The following is a 22,331-nucleotide window of genomic DNA, read 5'->3' as shown; positions in this document are numbered from 1 at the left end:
ACTTTTTTTTTTGGGCCATTCTCATGGGTGGAGTCCTTGGGATTTTTTTATATATATATATATATATATATATATATATATACGTATATATATACACATACATATACATATATAACATGATTTTTATATATGTACATATATGTATGCGTATATATGTACATATATGTATATATATAAAACCATGTTATTTGCAAAAAGTGATAGTTTTACTTCTTTCCCAAGTTGAACTCCTTTTATATTTTTCTATGCCTGATCGCTCAAGCTAGGAATTCCAATATTATGATGAATAGTAGTATTGAAAATAGACATTCTTATCTTAAACCTGATCTTAAAGGAAAAGCTTTCAGTTTTTCACCATCAACTATGATATTAACTGTGAGTTTGTTATATCAATAGCTTTTATTATGTTTACATCTGTCCTGACTACTACTATTATGATATATTTTATCATGAATGGATGTTATTTTATCAAATGCTTTCTTTGCATGTATTAGTATAATCATATACTTTTTATCTTTCATTTTGTTGCTTTGGTGAATGACATTGATCCACTTTTGGATGTTCAACCATCCTTGTATCTCTTGAATAAATCTCACTTGGTCATGATGAAGCAATAGTAGAAAAGACAAAGAAGACTTAAAGATTTTTATGACAAATAAATAGATTAATTAAACTTTCAGGATAAAGCCAAACTGAATAACCTGTAAGTATTTTATAGCTCTGAGTTTTTACATTTCTACTTAGTGGCTGCACAGAAAAAAAAAAATCTTAAAAAAATAAAATGAAAGACTTCCTCTAAAGAAAACATGTGAAAGATCATTAGCTCTAAATAATAAATTTAGATTACAATGACAGTTTTCTCTTATAGTTATGAGACCATTGCTCAAATTTACTTAGAACTTCAGTGTAATCATTTCTCATAATCAGTATTCTAATGCTTCTGTATTGCCAGGTCCATTAATGTGTATCGGTTTAATTTTTTTATGTTCAGATAACATGTATTCTAATATTCTTTATTCTTTATAAATTGACATATGATATTATGTAATATAAAGTATGGTTATTTGAGATTACAATTATAATGAAGGGGTAATTTTAAAGGGAATATGGATTTTAATTGAAAATAGTGGTAGACAAAATGAGCTTCAGAAAAGATAAGTAGAAAAAAATACAAGACTCGGAGGCACCAATGTTTACATTATCCTCTATTGAAGTCCTCTATCATGAAATAAATTCAATTGACTTTGCTATAGAAAGGATTAGAGGAAAGGGCAAAATGAATGGAATGTATAATTGAGTTACAGTTTAAGAAATAGTGAATGACTTCTAGTATCCTTTTAAATAAGTGAAGTAGAATTTTACATAATACTTTTATATTTTTCATTAAAACTCAGAGGTTTAAAATTTTCAACAGAATTAGAAAACTGAAAATTTCATTTTACAGTGTATGATATGTTTGTATACATATTTGAACACATATTTGTGCATGTGTGTGTGTAAAAACAAGGGGGCTTGGGCCTCCCGGGTGGCACAGCGGTTGAGCGCTGGGTTGCGAAGCTGCCCACAGCCTCTGCAGCACTGGTTCGATCTCCCACTGCTCCCCGGCCACCAGAGGAGGGTCCCACATAGCGTGCAGACCTCTCCTGCCGCCCGCTGCTCCTTTCAGCAGTGTGCTTCGGTCTTTCTGCCTGCTCTGCTCCCCGCTCTGGCTCTGGTGAATTCTCTCACCCTCCCGCGCTTCTGACTGTACCCAGTGCTTGTATAAATAAATAAATAAATAAATAAAAACAAAACAAAACAAAAAAAACAAGGGGCTACTAGATTTGATTTACTCATTTTTCTCTATTTCCTCTTTAAAAGATTCAACAAAAGAACGTGTTGCTATATTGTTTTTACATTTGTAACTATTGTTTCCCTTTGTTTAAACTTTTTTCCTAAGATTTATCAGTGTAATGTGTACACAAATATCTATTATATATGCATTTTTAAAGTACACAAATTATCAAAATCTTGCTGTGTTCTTCTCTAATACAGCGTCTGTTCTAAAAGCCAAGGGAATACAATTTGTATATGTCAAAGGTCTTCAGAAAAATTTATTTTTATCACAGAGATTATTTAGAAGGTTAGAGAGAAATATTGCTTCAGTGTTTTGGAAATGATAATATTTATCTCTTTTAAGATGATAGAGATACAATTTTATAAGAATGATATACATGACTCTTAACTGAATATGTAATAGAATGTATTTGTCTGTGTATACATGTATATGAACATTTAATTTTAGTTTCTTAAGCACAATGTGAAAAAAGTTTGCAGTGAATAACAAAAGATTTCTTACCTTTAAAAACATATATGGTTTAATCTAAGAAGAAAAATGAAAATGACTAGTACACTCAAGAATTTAAACTTAGGAAACAGAAATGCCTCTATTTTAAACAAATTAATTCTTTCCATGTAATGCTGCAATAACTTTATTCTAAAGTACTCTATATGGTAATAACAGCAATGTGAATGGAAAGGTCTTCAACCTCTTACCCACTGGAAATATGGCAATTGACCAGACTAATGACATAAGACATAATTGTCTATAAAAATTATAGCCTGAACTTAAAAATCTAATGAAAAGCAGGAAAGGTGACAATAAGGAAATCAATACAAAAAGAAAATGTATAAATCACAATGTAAGATATCTTCAGCAGGCTAAAATCCTGAGTAATTTATGGTTTGTTTGATTTTACTGCCCTAAAACAAACATAGGTAAACTACTTCTGATAAGTTCAACAATTCTGAAAGTTTGTAAGCATAAACATTCACTGCATATTATATAGTTTATTTCTATAAAGAAAAAACTCTCACAAATGAACAAGACAAAAATAATTAATTGAAAAAATTAACACAATCTATTATCACTCTGTATTACCTCTTCAACTGGTTTGTTTTGTTTTTCACACTGACTGCTTGCCTCAGGATTACTTAATAATTATACTAGATTATCATCAAAGAGATAGTCTTCCCCACAAAACTATAAGAGTTTTTAAAAATGTGAGATGCTAGTCCCTCCTAATTTTTAAAAATGTTAAAAACAATGCCTTTAAAACAGAAATACACAAATGCATGCTTATAAAATCTTATAGATTTATCTCAAATATTAGTCATGATCATTTAATCTACCAAGATAATCACAGTTCAAGTTACAATAAGAAAATAGAAAAGCTTTTATATCAGCCAGCTTTGAGTTGATGCAATATTGATGTTAAAAAAGATTTGTACATGGGCCTCCCCGGTGGTGCAGTGGTTGAGCGCTGGGTTGCGAGGCTGCCCGCGGCCTCTGCAGTGCTGGTTCGCTCCCCGGCTGCTCCCCGGCCACCGGCAAGGGTCCCACATGGCGCACAGAGGTCTCCTGCCGCCCGCTGCTCCCTTCAGCAGTGTATTTCGTCAGTCTGCCTGTTCTGCTCCCTGCTCTGGCTCTGGTGAATTCTCTCACCTCCTGTGCTTCTGACTGTACCCAGTGCTTGTATAAATAAATAAATAAATCTTAAAAAAAAAGATATGTACATATACAATTCATATATGTGTGTGTGTTTGTATGAATCAGTCTTTCCAGATCATGTTTTCATGAATAATACCTAGAATTATTATTTTTGTGTAAATACAGGTGGTATTGTTGGATCATATGGGATTTCCATTTTTAAGTTTTTAAGGAATCTCCATATTATTTAATGTACAGGTTACACCAATATACATTCCCACCAACAGTGGTGATATAATGTTCTTTTTTCCTATCTATCTATCTATCTATCTATCTATCTATCTATCTATCTATCTATCTATGTCTGCATATATAGAGGATGTGCGTGTGTATGTATGTATGTATGTATGCATGTATGTATGTATGCTATTCTCTTTGATAAGGTAAGAGAGTGGAAGAGAAAATGTAACCAATCTGAAAGCCTTTATTTTTTTCTACAATATATCAAGTATCTCAACTTCTATCAAGGACTGATCCTACGGCTGTGGTCTGTATCCCAACTTCCTTGAAACTGAAATTTCTTTATTGCTACCACTCCTTCTATATTTTATATTATCAATTTTACTGTACATGGATCATTACAAAGGTGTATTACTTCAAATGTAGTAAAGCAAAGCAAAAATTCTCATATTCCTTTCTACCAATTGCTTCAATTATCTCTTCTCATTTCTAGAAAAAATAGGCTGAGAGAATTGACGAGTGCCCAACCAACACTTCCAGCTTCAGGAAGAGGTTGTATGTGGGTCCTCTCCACTACTGTGTAGGATTTCTAGGGTCATGTTCCCCCCCACCCCCCAAAATCAAGACCCACAAATTACCTATTTTCCACCTTAGCATAGCCATCAATGGCTGGTACTCTGTCACTATTGTATTTGCAGTTCTACCCTCATTTTCCCAACTCCACCAACACACAGTCTTTTTGTCACCAGTCAATAATGCAGTGTTTGGGTAATTATGCATACTCCTGTGATAAGTTGATGCAAGATGTATGAGATATTTAGTTTCTTTCTGGATGCATTTAAGAATAAATTTTCCTGATGTGGTTTACTTCATTGTGTTTCTTTTGAGTGTGTTATAGATATATTCCTAAAATATGAATTTATCAAAATACCTCGTGCCTGAGTACTAAATTTACAAATTGGCTATAGGAAAAAAAATTGTTTCATTTTCATTGCTAGAATAATAAATCAGAAAACACATTTATTTCCCATAAAAAAAGAAAACTGGACTTATATATTAATTTAGTTCATAAGCAATTTACACATATTAAATAATGTACATAAAATTTACCAAGAGGCCACCCAGTGCAAGAACAATTATTTCTCTCAATTAAACTTTAACGAGAATTTCATTTTTTATTCATGTCTATTTTATATGAGAATAATAAAATTAATATGATATAATAATTTACAAGAGGAATAAAACTAATTGTGTAACATTTGCAATAAAGCAAAAGTTGCTTAAATCATTAAACCTTTGTTATTTTAATTAGGATTTAAGAAAATCTGATTAACACTGTAGCTCCTTTAATATTTTAATAAATGGTGTTTATAGAGATGAAATCTAGAGATTGATATAGTATTCTTAGATTCTTAAATTAAAGAATACTATATTAATATATGGCAAATCTCACAGTTAAGGTCTTAGGGGAAATTTACATTGATCCAATCACAGAATTTGCCTATTATTTTGATAAGCAATTTATTTGAGAAAGAGATAAAATAGTTCCTGTATCTTCTTGTCCACATTGCTATTTTATTTAAATATCTTTGTTTATAAATATTTGAAGAATAACAAAGCAGTATGTATGACTGAAGAAGAGTGATTCAGGGAACAAGTTGTTGGAAGAATTCAGAAATGGTAAGAATACAAATCTTTAAATACCTAGTAAACTATTTTAATGGTTTTGGTAATTCCCTGGGGTATAATGAGACACAGTGCAATATTTTTAGCAAAGAGGAACATTAAATATAATGTACACAATTAACTGGACTCATGAGAAACAAGATTCAATGGAAATCAGTTAAGAAATGATAACAGTACAGGTGACAATCTTTAGAATAGGTCAGATAAGAGTAATGAGTAGCAGCAATGATGATGGTGAGAAGTGTTTTGTTACATATATTTTAAAGTGGAATTGTTTAGAAAGGAGAATGAAAGAAAGAGGAATCAGAGATGATTCCAGTTGTTTTGTTTTTGTTTTTTAAAGATTTCTTTATGTATGCATACAAGAGCTGGGGTACAGGCCAGAGATACGGGGGGTAAGAGGATTCACCAGAGACAGAGCGGGAGACAGAACAGGCAGACTGACTGAAATACACTGCTGAGGGGAGCAGTGGGCAAGACAGGAGAGGTCTGCTGTGCTATTTGGGTTGCTCCCTGGCTGGCCGGGGATCAAACTTGCACTGCAGAGGCTGTGGATTGTTTCACAGTGTGGTGCTCAACCCCCAGGGAGGCCCTGTTTTTGTTTTTGTTTTCCATTTACATCCCAATGAGAAAGAATGTAATGGATCACTGACTTTAAGATATCTATGGCATCTCTAAGTAGAGATATTGATTTATCAATTGAATGTGATGCTCAAGACTTGTGAAGTTCTAACTAGAAGACATAAATTAGAAAGCTGCTGCTGCATAGATATATTCTGAAGACATGATAAGTAATGGTATCACCAAAGAACTAAATACAGCCAATAAAGGAAGTGGATTGAGATATTATTTGGGGGTATTGAAACAATACAAAATTAGAGATTAAAAAAAAAAGAAAAGTATTAGTTACTGAAATGGAGTAAGTATTCAAATAGAAATAACAAAAGGGGGGCCTAGATGTTTTTGGGTTTCACAGAATAAACCATCACATCACAAAGGCATAATTAGCAGTATCAAATGTGTGAGAAGCCAAAAAGAATGAAGCAGAACAATTGATATTTAAATTTAAAAACAGGGCCTCCCTGATGGCGCAAGGGGTTAGGATGCAGCCTATGAGGCTACCCACAACCTCTGCAGAAAAGCAGGGGTTCGATCGCTGGCCAGGGAGCAACCCACATGGAACAGAAGACCTCTCCTGACTCACCTGATGCTCCCCTCAGCAGTGTATTTCAGTCAACCCATCTGTTCAATTTCCCATACTGTCTCTGCCCCCACCTCTGGCCTGCAACCCAGTTCTTGTATGCATAAATAAATACATAAATCTTAAAAAAAAAAAAAAACCCAAATTTAACAACAAGGTATTGGTCCTTTGTCAAGGTATTGGTCCTTTGACAAGATTAGTTTCTATGAAATAGAGCTAAGCCCTTGTGGAGAAAATGAATTTCAAAGAGTAAATACATAAAATATTTCAATCCATAATCCTGAGAGAAAATGTCATCTGTAGATACCTGACTTTATTAGCCTGTGCCCATGAGGTGAAATAGAAACACATTGAAATGTCAACATGGAGTCTACGGCGATTCCACACTGAACATGCTGGATCTCGTCTGAAAATCCATCATGGGAAATTTATAGAAAGAATCATCAAATATACAAGGAGTTAGAATAAGGAAAGTTTAAAAAGTAAATTAATAGAATATGCAAATAACAGACATAAGAACCGTTACTACCCCTAGAAATAGAATATTCAAAGAAATACCCATAATCACTACACACCTCATTTCTAAGATACAAACTTGCTTGAACATGGTACAACCAAGGCTCACAGATGATAGAGAAGTCACTGTGATGTGTGAGACTTTAATATAATTCAGGTATATATGTAAATAATTACATTTTTTTGTTAATCTACCTTTCGCACACAAGCTCAATAAACAGATTTTTAATCAATCAAATTTCATTATTAATTTCATGTTAAATATTCTTCCAAGAGAACATTAAAAAACTAAATATGTCAATAGACTGAAAAGTAGCATTTAAAAATAAATATTGTATAAATGATATTTTCGCTAATATCATTTCTGATGTAGTTAAAAGGACATCATTACATTTATGATCCTCATTTTCACGATGCGAGAAGGAACTGCTATAACTTAAACAAATCAGGGTCAAAGTTAACCACGTGAGGTCAAGTTAATCATGGACAAGTAGAGAGCAAAAATAGAGGAGAATAGGTCAAAAGATAATTTTCATTGTTTTTATTAATCAGTTTTTCATAAATGTATTTACAACCAGTAAATCTACATTTATTTATTTATTTTTAAAGATTTATTTATTTATGCATACAAGAACTGGGGTGCAGGCCAGAAGCGTGGGGTGTGGGAGGATTCACCAGAGACAGAATGGGGAGTAGAACAATCAGATCTACTGAAACACACTGCTGAAGGGAGCAGCAGACAAGGCAGGAGTGGTCTGCTGCGCCATATGTGTCACCTTCCTGGCCAGGGATCGAACTCATGCTGCAATGGCTGTGGATAGCTAAATAGTGCTGCAACTTAACCCCTTGCACCACCAGGGAGGCCCCTAGTAAATCTATATTTAAAGGCAAATGTTATTTCCTCAAAATATTTTATATAAAAGTTACTGGATTGACTACTTAAAAGCACCTTTAATTCTTTTCTAATTTGACTTGTGTTTTAATATAATGATGTTTCTAAGGCTATACATCCCTATTGTGGTATTTTTGAAAATTTCAAACCCCTCACAAGATTGTGATTTGCCACTTATTTCTTTTATTAATTCAGATAGCCTAGAGTTACATATTGTCTTACACATGGGCAGATTTATCCACATTAAACATCTCTCTCTCTCTATCTCCCTCTCTCTCTCTTTCTCTCTCTCTCTTTCTATATGTGTGTGTGTGTATGTGTTTTCATTCATATATATGGATGGAATATGTAATCTTTAAAATCAGAATATCCCATATTTCCCACAGGATGACATGACAAATATTGAAGTTGGTACTATAAATTACTAAAGTAACAGCAAAAGCACATTATGTTTTGTATTATTAAAGCTTATTACCTCTACATTTGGTCTCTAAAATATTTTCAGTGGTATGCTGTAGATTAGTATTTCCCAATACATTGTCACTGGACAAATAGTATCTGAAGATACTTATTAAAAAGTGTCTCATGCTAAAAAAAAAAAGAGTTTACAAAACCATAAACTCATCATGCCATATTCTTCCTTTGAAATTTCAAAATGTGGATTTTTACAATAAAGACCCTCAAGTCTCTTAATAATCTTGCTTAATTCTAATGCATGGAATCCCTGAATTTCTCTGAAGAACTCTTTTTTTTTTTTTTAAGATTTATTTATTTATTTATTTATTTATTTATTTATACAAGCACTGGGTACAGTCAGATGCGCGGGAGGGTGAGAGTATTCACCAGAGCAGGAGCTGGGAACAGAACAGGCAGACTGATGAAACACACTGCTGAGGGGAGCAGCGGGCATGGGCAGGAGAGGTCTGTCCCACCATGTGGGACCCTCGCCCGGCAGCCGGGATCGAACCAGCGCTGCAGAGGCTGCGGGCAGTTTTGCAGCCCAGTGCTGAACAACTGCGCCTACCAGGGGAGGTCCAAGAGCTCTTATTTCAAGTTATGTCTGTTAAAATCTCATGGATAGAATCTGCAGAGCACATTAAGGAAGCACTGATCTAAGTGGTTGTATTTTTTAAAGTTTTGGAATTCTTAATGATAAAGGCTAATAAACAATGGCTTTTCATTTAGAGGAAGTTATTCTAGGTATGTTTATATTTAAATAAATCATCTTTCTTCCATTGTGACTACCTCAAAGTAGGTGCAAAACTGGCTTTACTGAACTGGAAAAAGCAGCATATTCTGTGAATTCAATAAGCTGACCTATAAAGACCTGGAAATAGAGTCATAAATAATAATGAATATGTTATTTTCAATTCAGTCAACTGTGGGGGTTTTCCAAGCCATTAAACAACTTCCCAATTTGCTACAATTCAGTATAAGTGCTGTGCTCTTTTCAAAAAATAGGCTAAGGATAAGATATGGCAAATATACAGTAGAGTTTGGGGAATGATGAATACTTAATCACAATGAACACCTGAAATCCGGTTTCAGTGAGTAGTCAAACATAATATTCATCTGCTCTAAAAGTTAACATGGAATTTTAATTTGACCATTAGATTTAGCCTCATGCCTATATATATTCACAGACAATAATGTTCATTATTCTCAGTTTATGCATATATGTGTATGTGTGTGTGTGTGTGTGTATATATATATATAAAGGAGCAAATAAATAGTCCTGAACTATAAAGATTAATTTAAATGGTAATTGTTCATTTCTTTCATAGATTTTAGGGGAATAGAATGCAAATTTGCCCTTATCCCATGCCTATACATGAAACATTTGTTTTTGTTATTTATTTAATTTATTTATTTATTTATTTTAATTAAGGTGAGATTGGTTTACAAAATGGTATAGGATTCAGAAATACAGGATCCCACTTCTGAAAGTGTATGTCACCTTACCACACCCATCACCAAGTCTTCCTCCCATACTCCTCTACCATAATCCATTGCGCATCTTAGCCATATTTTGTCCCTACCTTCTCCCTACTTTTCTGATACAGCACCTTTACAGCCAGATTTCTAGGTTTTGTTTTTCTGGTCCTTTGTTTTGTTTCTCTATATTCCATGTATGATTAAAATCATGTTGTGTCTATCTTTCTCCTTCTGGCTTATTTTGCTTATAAAAATCCTGTCCAGTTCCATCCATGTTGTCTCAAATGGCAAGAGCTCATCTTATTTCATAGCTGAGTGAAATTCCATTGTGTATATATGCCATATCTCCTTAATCATTCATCTGTTATAGGGTACCTGGGTTGTTTCCATAACTTGGCTGCAGTAGTTAGTACTATACTAAACATATCAGTGTGTATGACCCTTCAAACTAGTGTTTTTGTATTCTTGGATAGATACACCAAGGAGTGGATTTGGTATATTGTCTAGTAGATGTTTTTTTAATGTTTTAGGAATATCCATACTCTTTTGCATAGGGACGGGCCAATCCCTTTTCTCATCAAGAGTGTATGAGGAGTCACTAGCTTTCTTTCTGATAATGCTGCCCTAGAAAATTGGATCAGAAGTCCATGTTAGACAAAAGAAAGCTTAATATGTGCATATGCTTATTTTCTGCTTGTTTTTTCTAAATACATATTTTTGTTCAGATAGATTTTCTACATCATGTAGAAAGAAACTGTTTCTTCTGCCACTGCATTCTCAATAGGTCCTAATATGGAGCTGAATATTAATAGACTTTTAATCAATGTATTTATTGGTACAAACTTTGAGTCAGATTTGTAGCTACTATTAGTGGCTGAGCCTATCACTGTTTTAAGCAGAAATTTATATGTAACATTTAAACAAACTAAATAACTTCAAACTAGTGACTGGAGTAGTTCTGATCTTAACCAAATAGTTGAGTGCATGAGTTCTGAGGTAATCGATGAAGGTCTATAGTATACTAAGTAGGTGTGGCTTATGCCTCAGGATTACATTGAACTTTTCTTGTTTTGGTTCTGCTATTATTCCCAAGATTATTACAGTTACATCTCCTTTTCTTAGCAAATTATAACACCTCACATTTCAGAAAACAATTCTGTTTATGATCCTAGGACAGTGCCTCTAAAGCAATATGAACATAGTAAATGTCTACCGTATCAATTAAGTCACTCTCCTGGATATTTAAATTAATCACTCAACTCATTTATATAAAGAGAGAAGATATTTATTGTTCATATTGGATGTCATCCTGTTTTTAAGCTTCTATTCCTTCTGATGGCAGAACAATTTATACTTAATATTAGAAAGATTAGACAATTAGAAAAAATATATATGTAGTATACAACTATGACATCCCACCAACTATTCTGTAAACTGGAAATTCTAATTCATTTCTTAAGACTGTCTCTTCCCTCTCAAAGGGTCTCATCCCACCCAAACTTCTTCCTAAGATGTTGTTTATTAAAGGAAGATGCTTATGTAACTTTACAATGGTAAGTGGGGATGCTTCTATGTCATATTTTCTTAATAGATGAATGCTTAAGTTGTTTCCATATATTAATTCATGTAAATAATGCTGTAATTAACATGGGGTTGTAAGTAAATTTTCAAGTTAATGTTTTCATCTCCTTTAGATAAATACCCAGAAGTGGAATTGCTGGATCTGGTAAATACCACTCTAAAACAATTATCTTCCAGCATATATCTACATAATAAAATCATTAATGTTATTTCTTGCAATGATTTTCAAATGTTATGCAAGCCCAGGAAGATTATATGTAAGGAACATAAGAATGAATGCTTTAATGTTACCTCTTTTGAAAAAAATAGCAAATGAAAATGGGGTTGTAGATGAAAATATTATAGACTTCTCATCACAGGTTAATATAATTCTGTCAACTGTAGTGGAAAAGATTTCCATATGTACCATTATATTATAAATTGCATTGTAAATTACTCTATTAGCTACTTCATTTATATAATTTAGTTTATCAATTATATAAGAAACTGATATATAACTTTTTACATACCAAAATTTCTGCAATAGGGTTTGATGCATTCCGATATTTTTTCATGCCCTAGTATTAAAATGAATAAGCTTATATTTTCTTATTCCTGAATTTTATTCAGTTAAGATATTTGAACAACTCATTTTATACCCAAACTTTAGCAACTCTACAGACATGGTGTATGCCCAGTGGAATTAGCTTTACTTAGGAGAATTATTTTAATCCCTTATTGACTTGCAAGATGCAACCACCTTGATGTTTTTACAGGAACTTATTTCACTGATGATGATCAAAAGAGGTATGTTAAGCTTTGATCAGAGTAAATCTAAAGAAAGCTGGAAATCTGCAAATATGCAGTGATTAAAATTCTTTCTCTATCTTTTCTTCATGAAATGAGGGAGGTAAAAAACTGACTTATACCTTATAATTAGTGTGAGAGAAATGAAAAGTTTTTATTTAAAGGTAATTGACATAGGGTTAAAGCAAAATAAAAAACATATTACTAGGTCCACATAATTATTGAAATTGGGAAATCCAGTTTTCAAAAATCTAAAGAAATGTAGTCTCTTCATTTTCCTTCCTGTAAATTTGTGTCAAAGAACTTCCAGGAGTATCATCTGCATTTTGATATCAGAATTAACTTCTCTGAGGGGCCTCCCTGGTGGTACAAGGGGTTAAGATGCACCACTGTGGGGCTGTCCACAGACACTGCAGCAGGAGTTCGACCCGGCCAGGGATCCACCACATGGTGAAACAGACCTCTCCTGTCTTGCCCTTTGCTCCCTTTAGCGGTGTATTTCAGTCAATCTGCCTGTTCTGCTCCCCACTCTGTCTCTGGTGAATCCTCTCACCCTCTGCAACTCTAGCCTGCACCCCAGTTCTTGTATGCATAAATAAATCTTTAAAAATAATTAACTTCTCTAGATAAAATACAGGAGAGCAGAGAAAGAATCCTCAACCTTTCTTGTACCAGATGTCCTTTACAAGCCTACAGCAATAACTTCTACATAGAGTGTATAGACCACCTTCAGATTTATCCCTTTCAAGGAAGTTATAATTGAGAATGGCACTTCTTCTCAGTGCATTGACATGTTAGCTATTCTTGGTCTGTGGGAGTTGTGTTACTTCTTAATTCAGGGAATTTTCTTATAAGGAAGCCCTAGAGAAAGGCAGAATAACACTGGATATTTCAATTAAATTTTATTATTTCAGGAGAATTTCATGTATCACAAGATAGTTTGAATTATGGTTATGATTATTTGAGTTCCCTGTTTGGCTAAAATACAGTCCATTAATTTCAAATAACAGAAACTGGTGTTGAAATATAATCATTTACATAAAATATAAGTAAATTTAACCATCTATTAATAATTGCATGATTTTAACATATTTTTTTTCCTTAGGGGATTGACCTTGGTCTTGGTAACTAGGATATAGATATGTGAGCTCAAATAATGTGATTTTATTTTTGGTTTGAGTGTGTCTGATTCTTCCTTAAGATAGCAAATATGACTTAACAATTGCTATTATTTGTATTTTCCAATCAAAAATATGTTTTTGGGGGCCTCCCTGGTGGCACAAGGGGTAGCACCTCACTATGAAGCAGTCCGCAGACTTTGCAGCACGAGTTCAATCCCTGGCTAGGGAGCAAACCACATGGCGCAGCAGACCTCTCCTGTCTAGCCCGCTGCTCCCCTCGGCAGTGTAGTTCGGTCAGTCTGCCTGTTCTGTTCCTCGCTTTGTCTCTGGTGAATCCTCTCATCCCCCTGCATCTCTAGCCTGTACCCCAGCTCTTGTATGCGTAAATAATCAATCTTAAAAAAATCTATGTAGTTAAAAAAATGTTTTTGAAAGAGCTAAAAGAACTTAAATACAAAATACTAAACAAAATTCATATTCAATATTCAAATAGTTAATATTTAAGATTGAGACAGTAACATATAATGATTTATAAGTAAGATAGTGAAAGTATTTATTTTACTGGCAACTAATAAATAAAAGAAATGCAGCACTATATCATGAATACAGAAACTACAGATCATGTCTCAGTCCTAAAGAGATTCATTTGTATACAAAAAGACATATATTTTTAAAGGTTCATTAAAAAAACAGGGGAAAACAAATACTTTCAACCAAGAGTCAGATATTCCAATGATGAAATAATCACATTAAAGATACAATAAAGAAATTGTTCATTTAGGAAGTATTAAATAGCACAGTCTTTTCAAAATAAAAGACTAATCTCTAGGTACAGTGAGAAAAGAGCTTGAATTAAAAAAAAAAACAGGAAATAAACTAGGAAATAGTTTTTCTTGTAATATAAGGGAATTGAAACAAGACAGCAACATAGCAAATAATGAATGCATGTGTTTCAGGATATTGTGTAGTGATAGTTTGATTCTGCAAATGATTGATTATACTGAATACAAGAATCAAATTACAAATTTTTCTTAAAAATTAAAAAAAAATGAGTTAAGAATACCAATCAGTAAAGTACTATTTGGAAAGGAAATGGAATTGCAGAAAGAAAGGGTCATAAAGCAATATTGTCATAAACAAGTCATAAGCAATGTTGTCATAAAGAATATTTGATGAGGATTTGGATGTGAGCTTGATTGCTAAGAAAAGAAACTACCAAAGAGAAATATCATGGAACAAGGATTGAATTGTCAAAGGATCTGAGGAAGGAGGGCAAGTTTGGGGGCTATTTACTCATATATCTTTTTTTTTATATATATACAAAATAGTCTGTATCAGTTACAATGGAAGTAACTTAAAATAAAAATGCAAGTAAAGAAATACATAAAACACTAAGAAACAGAAGCTTAAGTCAATGTAGGAGAAAGAATGACAATGAGGACTACTAAGTTCAACTATGCATGTATGTGTTTCAATTGTTAACAGAACATCTTAACTTATTCCTCTAAGTTGAGAGTCAAATCACCATACAGTAATGTCCAAGAGCCCAGTTTTTGTGTATTGGAGTTTTGCTATTAATGATGACTGGAGACAAGCATGTCATCAACTAAATCTGGAATAAATCATTTAGAAATTTAGATATTAAGATGTTTCTGAAAGATCATAAATATTAATGAAGATGATTAATTGTTGCATGCAATTTAAGATGTGATATTGAATATATTTCAGCCTATATATTTTCAAATACCAATATTGAATAAATTATTTAAATAAATTAATAGATATTGTAATGATTGTAAGCAATCAATCAGATAGTCATTATGCAATTTCTAGGAATCTATAAAGTTATCAGTGGCATCCAACAGAGGGTTCTAGCCACATTTTCTGATTTCCTACAATTTTATGACTTACTATGTATAAACCCTTAGTGATTACACAGATAACTGCTGATTTAAATCTGATGTTACTTATAAAAACAAATTACACCAACTGTGACCTCAACAATTAGGTAAGTCCTCATGAAAGTGATAAAAATTAAACTGGACTCTGAAGATTCAGTTGTATTTCAGCAAGAGTCCCAAAAGAAAATAAGTACTACCAATATTATGTTTTTCAAGGGCATGTTCTAGTTAGAAGAAAAGAGATCAAAAGAGCTAAAATATGAAATATAGACTATTGTGTGCTTAGGTAACTAGGAAGTGTGTGCAACTAAAATCAAGTTGTATAGAAATTTTGGCATGTCACTCTGAGGGTGTTTAATAATATCTTGCAAAAATAAGAAAGTAATACATGCTTTTGAATATAGCCTAGACATAAGTAAATTAAGGAAGGTTTTCTTAGAGACAGGGAGGAGGGTGGGCTTGAGAAGAATAGATTAATGATGGGAGAACTTGTAGTTTCCAGAAGCGATTATAGTACTAGCCACAAAATAGGTGCTGACGATAAATACTAGGCTTCTATACAAAATAAATAAAGAAATAAAATAAAATTCTGTCATTTACAATAACATGGATAGACCAAGAAGGTAATTGGCTTAGTGAAATGTCAGATGGAAAAAAAGATAAACACTGTAAGATTTCACTCATGTGTTACATAAAGGAACACAATGAATGAATTCATGCATGCACTAGATGTCCAGAGCTTACTTAGGATGCAATGAATCTTATTTTGGATCTTGTCTATGTTCACGCATGACATCAGATCCTTATTTAAGTTATAGAAGTTTTGTTTTCAAATTACCTGTGGAACAGCAAGTATAAAATAAATAAATAAAGTGTGATCATAAATTAGAGCAGCATAAAGCCCATTTCACTTGTGGCTAATAAGAAATATCACTTGAATAATTTTTTGAGCTCTGTTTGTTTTGATCATATCATTATTTTTCTCTATTTGTTCTGCCAGCTTAACCAATTATTTTTCATCTTAAGACAATCAAATATTTCTGTATTCAGAATAAAATTAATGAACCTACTCCTTATTTCAAAGATTGTTTTTTTCTTGTTTCCTCAAATACTTGAGCAGGAATCATTCAGATGTATCTGATATAAGGCTTAGTATGTTAGTAATTTATTTTTTTCCTTTTGAAATGAGGGCTTAGATGTAGCAAAAAACTATTAACTTTTCTTATTTATTTAAAAATAATATAATAAACTCAAATAGCTTAGCCAAAATGGTGGTTATGACAGTAGAAAGGACTAAAAGATATTGTAGTTGTCTAAAATTTCAAGATTCTAACTCGCCAAAATATTTTTCAACTGATGCTAACGTGACTATAAATATCATCTGAGTATGTATCTACTCATATCAATAAGCTGTTTTCAGAATGCACACTGATATTTTCAACTGATACAGTTGAGATTATTTCTCTAACACACATTTAGGCTGTTTTAGTTGTAGCAGATACACAAATAATGATGAAATTCTGTAAGTACTGGTAAACCAACTAAATAATAGTGTCAAGTTTTTAACATAATTGTCCATTTTCCCCTCTCTGCTTTGAAAAATTTATCTGTAACAGAGAAAACATGAAGAAAACATCTCTAGACCTGACATAGTGTATGTTTTCCATTGAGAAATTGGACAGCCCTATCAGCTCATCATCTGTTGTGTTGCTACCAAGTTCTGTGAAAATTGAACTCTCTTCTTTCACCAGTACCTTATCCTATTAAATAGGCTCTGGATTTATTTAGCACAGAGGGTGCCTTTGAATTATTGTTTTCCTGTGGAATGTCTTAGAAACTGCTTGGTAAAAGCATTGGGAAATATTTATTTGTATCAGACCTATTTATAAGACATTGAACTAGAAAGTAATTTTCCTACACCTTACGTAAGATAATATTTTTTCATTTATCTTATTCATTTTTTCAAGTAGAACACTTGAAAGACTATGTATGAAACTGTCACATGTTCTCTAAAGGTTATCATTTCTAATAGGAATCAATTTTATTTTATAGATTCAAATTCGGTGGGTTGATTTTTTTTGTAACACAATACCCAGTAGAAAAACAGAAGTTTGAAATATTATGAAGTAATATGAGGTATATGAAATTTTGTCACTGTTATGAATGTGAGAATGTTTTTATAACCTTGATAGCCCAAGGATAAAGAGTTAGAGAGCTCATACTTTCTTTTGTCCATTGTAAGTTTAAATTTATCTTTTTAAGTATCTAATATTGCATGTCACTTTCCAATGGACTGTCTAACCAGATAATAGACCTAGATGGATGTATTTACTATGCTTTGTACTGATTTTATCCCTTACCTTACCTTTCAGAGTATGTCTTCTTACATGCAGTAATATTCTTACTTAAGGAATAGCCACTAACAGTAGAGGATAATGCTGATATAATTTTTATAATAGCATTACTTTATCTTTTAAGAAGACTATAATACAAATTTATATAATGTAAATATTTTCTGACTTCAACTGTAAAATTAGAGTTGCATCCTCTCTCTTTGAAGTAAGAGTAGGTCTGAATACAAGTAAATCTATGCATCTGATTTTATTTGTTTGCATAAGAGAAAGAGTTACAATGTTAGGACAGTATCTATACATGCAAGTTAGTGCAGAGAAACCTGACAATAGCCAAGTTAAGGAAATAGTTGAAGTGCCCAAGGAAAGAAGAGTGTATTGAAAAGATGTGGTATATATACACAATGGCACACTACTCAGTATTAAAAAAAAAAATGAACTCTTGTCCTTTGTGATCACAAGGGTAAAATTGGAGAGGATTATGCTAAATGGAGCAGGTCAGAAGGAGAAAGATAAATACCAGGTGATTTTACTCATATGTGAAAATTAAACAAAGAAATAGGCAGAACAAATCCAAGAAATCTGACTGAAAAATTGAGGTTACAAGAAGGGGAGTATGGGATGTAGAGAGCAAAGGGAGGACTGTTTTGGTGCTTTGGTTGTAGGTGTGGTGTGATTACATATATCTGTTGCAAATCAATGATACTGTAATAAAAATACAATTTTAAAAATAAATACAAAAATAAAAAAATATTTGTGGGCAAAAAATGTTATTTTCATTGGCACATGAGATAAATTACAAAGAAAATTCTTTGGATTGATATGAAAATTTATTCTATTTTTTCTAATTTGGTGATTAGAAAAGCAATGCAGAATCTAATGCTTAAATAAGACATTGCATTTCAATGAAGCAATACTTTCAGGGCCATAATTTCCACTTACTGCAAAAATTTGATGTAAATTCATATAAGTATTCCTAATAAACTGTAATTGAGGTGTGTCTATATGTAAGCATACGTGATTAAGATATTCATCAATATTTTATGTTGCTAAATATTTTTAGCATTGGTTCAATTTAAAAGTCACTAACAATCAATTTATTTTATATAATAAATGCATTGCTTTAATAATTGCCCTTAATTTTCTTTTTCTAATCAAAGTGAAACTAGTAATAAAGCTAATGAAACTTTAAAAGATGTAAAATGAAAATAAGTGTTTTAGTACTTCTAAAGAATTCTGATTTTTCATATCAGTTCTAAATAATACATACAAGGTTCTCTTACATATGTTGTGACTATGTTACATTTTGCAGATATAACTTTACTATTCAATATATAATTTGCTCGATGCCAACTTGTCACAGAGAAAAATCTACCAAGGTAATAGGGAGATAAGGTATATTTGCATAGTGACTGCCTAGCTGATAAGGATCAAAGGATCAATCCCATAGAATTGTATATAATAATTGTTAACATATTCCATGCTGTCCTTCATATTGAATCTCAGGTTATTTTTATTTCTGATATATCTTCTATATTAAAAAAATCACAAACAGAATATTTCCTTTATGTTTAATAAATAATAGTTTATAAGGATGAATTTGATGATTATTTTAAGTGTAAAAGCATACTGACAGTGAAGATATTGAGAAACTTCCAATCATATATTTTTTGGTAAAAGGAATTATTCTATGATTATCCCCAATTGGGAAAACTATTGGTACATCATATGTTTAAAAGCAAAATCTAATTTTTAGGTAATCATTGTACATGAGTCTGTTTCATTTAAAAACAGTGTTATGCTGAAAGAATCTAGGAAAAAAGAGATCTGTAAATGAACAGAGGCAAAGAAAAAAGCCTAAATGTGTTTAAAGAATGAACACAGAAGAATTTGTGAAGATGAAAACCTGTTGCAGCAATAGAGAAGTATAATACAATTTAATAAGTCTGGTCTCACTCTGTGTTGCTGTAAGGTAAATGGTTTTTCAGGCTTTTCTGCCCTCCCACCATTAGGATTGCCCTTCCTGATGGGGCACCTGCAGTTGTTGCATTGTGTAAGCTGTCTTGTTTACTTCTGTGGGCCATAGGAGGAGTATTGAGATGGTCACCAAGAGAAGCAGAAGGAGAAGCAGAAAAGGCAGGAGAGAGAAGGGGAGAAAGAAGCCAGAAAAGCCCAGAGAGAAGACTTGCTAGGGGCTTGGAGGCCTACAGGCCTCCTGGCCCCCCGGCACCCCTGCCTCCTGTGCACCTGTTTGCCACACCAAATGTAAGGCTCAGTAAAAGCCTGAGAAAGCCACCGAGGGCTCCAAGACTCTCCTTTACCTGTCTGCTGGATCAGAAAACCTGCTCTGTGCCCATCTTGCCCCCACAGTTGCCTTACGTGATGAATATTTGTATTAAATTTCTTATTTTAACTAATAGAAACTATTCCCTTGCCTGCTATATGTTCAACTGCTTGAGTGCTTAAATAAATGTTATAAGGATAATTGTTTCCACTTCTATTTAATTTTATTTTTAATTTGAAAGGAATTTTGCCTGTATCTGAACCACTTTAAAGTAAATATGTGACAATTTATGATAGATTTGTTATGACCTAAGTTGTTGATGGTTATTATTTAATTTCTTTTTTACAATTAATTAATTATTTTTTTAAAGATTTATTTTATTTATACAAGAGCCGGGGTACAGGCCAGATGCACGGGAGGGTGAGAAGATTCACCAGAGACAGAGCAGGGAACAGAACAGGCAGACTGACGAAATATACTGCTGAGGGGAGTAGCGGGCGAGGCAGGAGAAGTCTGCCATGCCATGTAGGACCTTTGCCGTCTGGCCGGGATCGAACTGGTGCTGCAGAGGCTGCAAACAGCTTCAAAGTGCTGTGCTCAACCGCCTGCACCACCAGGGGAGGCCCTTATTTAATTTCTTGTATTAGCCATGTTTATGGCTAACATAAGCAATACACGGATTTATAAACAGCTTTCATAAAAAGGACAATGAAAAAAGGGGGTATTTAGAAGTTCCTTTATACTTTGTAGAACAAAATGAAAGTAAATAATAATTAGATTAATATAAATTTTACTTCTCTTGGAAGCCATGCATTTTGCCTGTGCAACTCATCATCATTTGTCTGTGCAACTAATTCTTATTACATTTTGCATTGCTCTCAATATAGGAATAATACTATAGGCCTTAAGTTTATAAATTTTAACTACTGGCCTCATGTACTCATTTCTATAAAAAGCATTATTAAAAAAGATTATCTATTTTTCAGATATTGGCTGACCTAGAAAATCATACATTATTTAAGAATGATCTGGAATGCCAAAAGCTCATTTTGGAAGCAATGAAATATCATCTGTTGCCCGAAAGAAGAACTTTAATGCAAAGTCCAAGAACTAAACCTAGAAAATCTACAGTTGGAACTCTGTATGCTGTCGGAGGAATGGATAACAACAAAGGTAAATAATTCAATATCCATACATAATATATAGTCTGTATCTTAAGATTGCAATCTGTATTTCATCAACAATTCTCAGATAGTGCTAGTTTTATCCATTATGATTTAAGATTAAGGAAAATACTTAAAGAACACCTCTTATTGTCAATCTATAGTCATTGCTTCTGTTTATCATTCATCTTCAAATGCTGTATCACTTGTACATTATATACCTGACTTCATGTGAAATGAAAAGGAGATTTAATATATTTAGAAAACAGAGGTAAACTAATTTGTTGCATATATTGAGAATTATATTTCAAATTTAAATAAAGGAAATCTAATGTGTCAGGAGCATATTTGCTGTGAATAATATGAAGACTAGAGCTCTGTTTTAGAGGAGTTCAAAATATCAAACAGAAAACAAATAAACCATTATAAATAAGTATAGCTGTGGCAAGTATACTTTACATATTTAATTGTGTTTACCAATTTTGCCCTTTTGAAGGAAGTGAATAATTTGTTTAAAAATAAACACATACATTTGTAGATATTGTTTTTACTTTTCTAGAGCTAGTGGGATAATCTCCACAACTATTTGTCTTCTTCTGTCTTTCTAATGTGGCTCTTTCATTTTGAACCAGTATACATGACAAATGTTACAATTGTCACCCATTTGTATAGAATAAGTGACATGATCATCCATAATATATTTGGTGTGCATGTAAAATATACGCTTAGAAGCAATAGCCTGATCACATATTCAACATCTATTAAAGGCAGCTTATTATTTCAAATTCAGAAACAACAAAATTTACTTAAACAACTGTGAAGTGAGATTCCAAAATAGCAGCTAAAGGCAATTATTTTATATCATCAACAGAGAACAGTACATGTTCCTTGTTTGTTTGTTTGTTTGTTTGTCAAGATTTCTGTGGCTATTAGATTGTGTTCACTAACTTAGTTTTTTTTTGAAAATTTAACTTCTATTTACCAGGATATTGATTTCTAGTAACTAGCAAGTTAAATGAGCACTAGAGTATTAATATATATAAAAGAGCAGAGTTATCAGTTTAAAAGGACAGATATTGTTTTTTTACATATATACAGGTATGTTTAATTTTATTTATTTTTTTAAAAAGATTTATTTATTTATTTATCCATTCATTTATTTAATTATACAAGCACTGGGTACATTCAGAAGCGCAGGAGGGTGA

General features: G+C 32.5%; 1 protein-coding gene across 2 annotated transcripts in view; it reads left to right on the top strand.

The window, feature by feature from the left end:
- The window catches only part of KLHL1 (kelch like family member 1), a gene marked incomplete at both ends in the record, with an annotated part of 240,056 nt that overhangs the window by 150,950 nt on the left and 66,775 nt on the right, over positions 1–22,331 (top strand). For both annotated transcript variants that reach the window (XM_084234749.1, XM_084234748.1), the window contains one exon: positions 20,950–21,136. In XM_084234749.1, coding sequence (XP_084090875.1) covers positions 20,950–21,136 — 187 coding nt within the window. The remainder of the gene's footprint in view (positions 1–20,949; positions 21,137–22,331) is intronic.

The sequence above is a fragment of the Talpa europaea genome, assembly GCF_964194135.1.
Source record: "Talpa europaea genome assembly, chromosome: 6".
Taxonomy (NCBI): domain Eukaryota; kingdom Metazoa; phylum Chordata; class Mammalia; order Eulipotyphla; family Talpidae; genus Talpa; species Talpa europaea.
The sequence above is the reverse complement of the archived record's forward strand: the minus strand, read 5'-3'. Positions and strand labels throughout refer to the sequence as shown.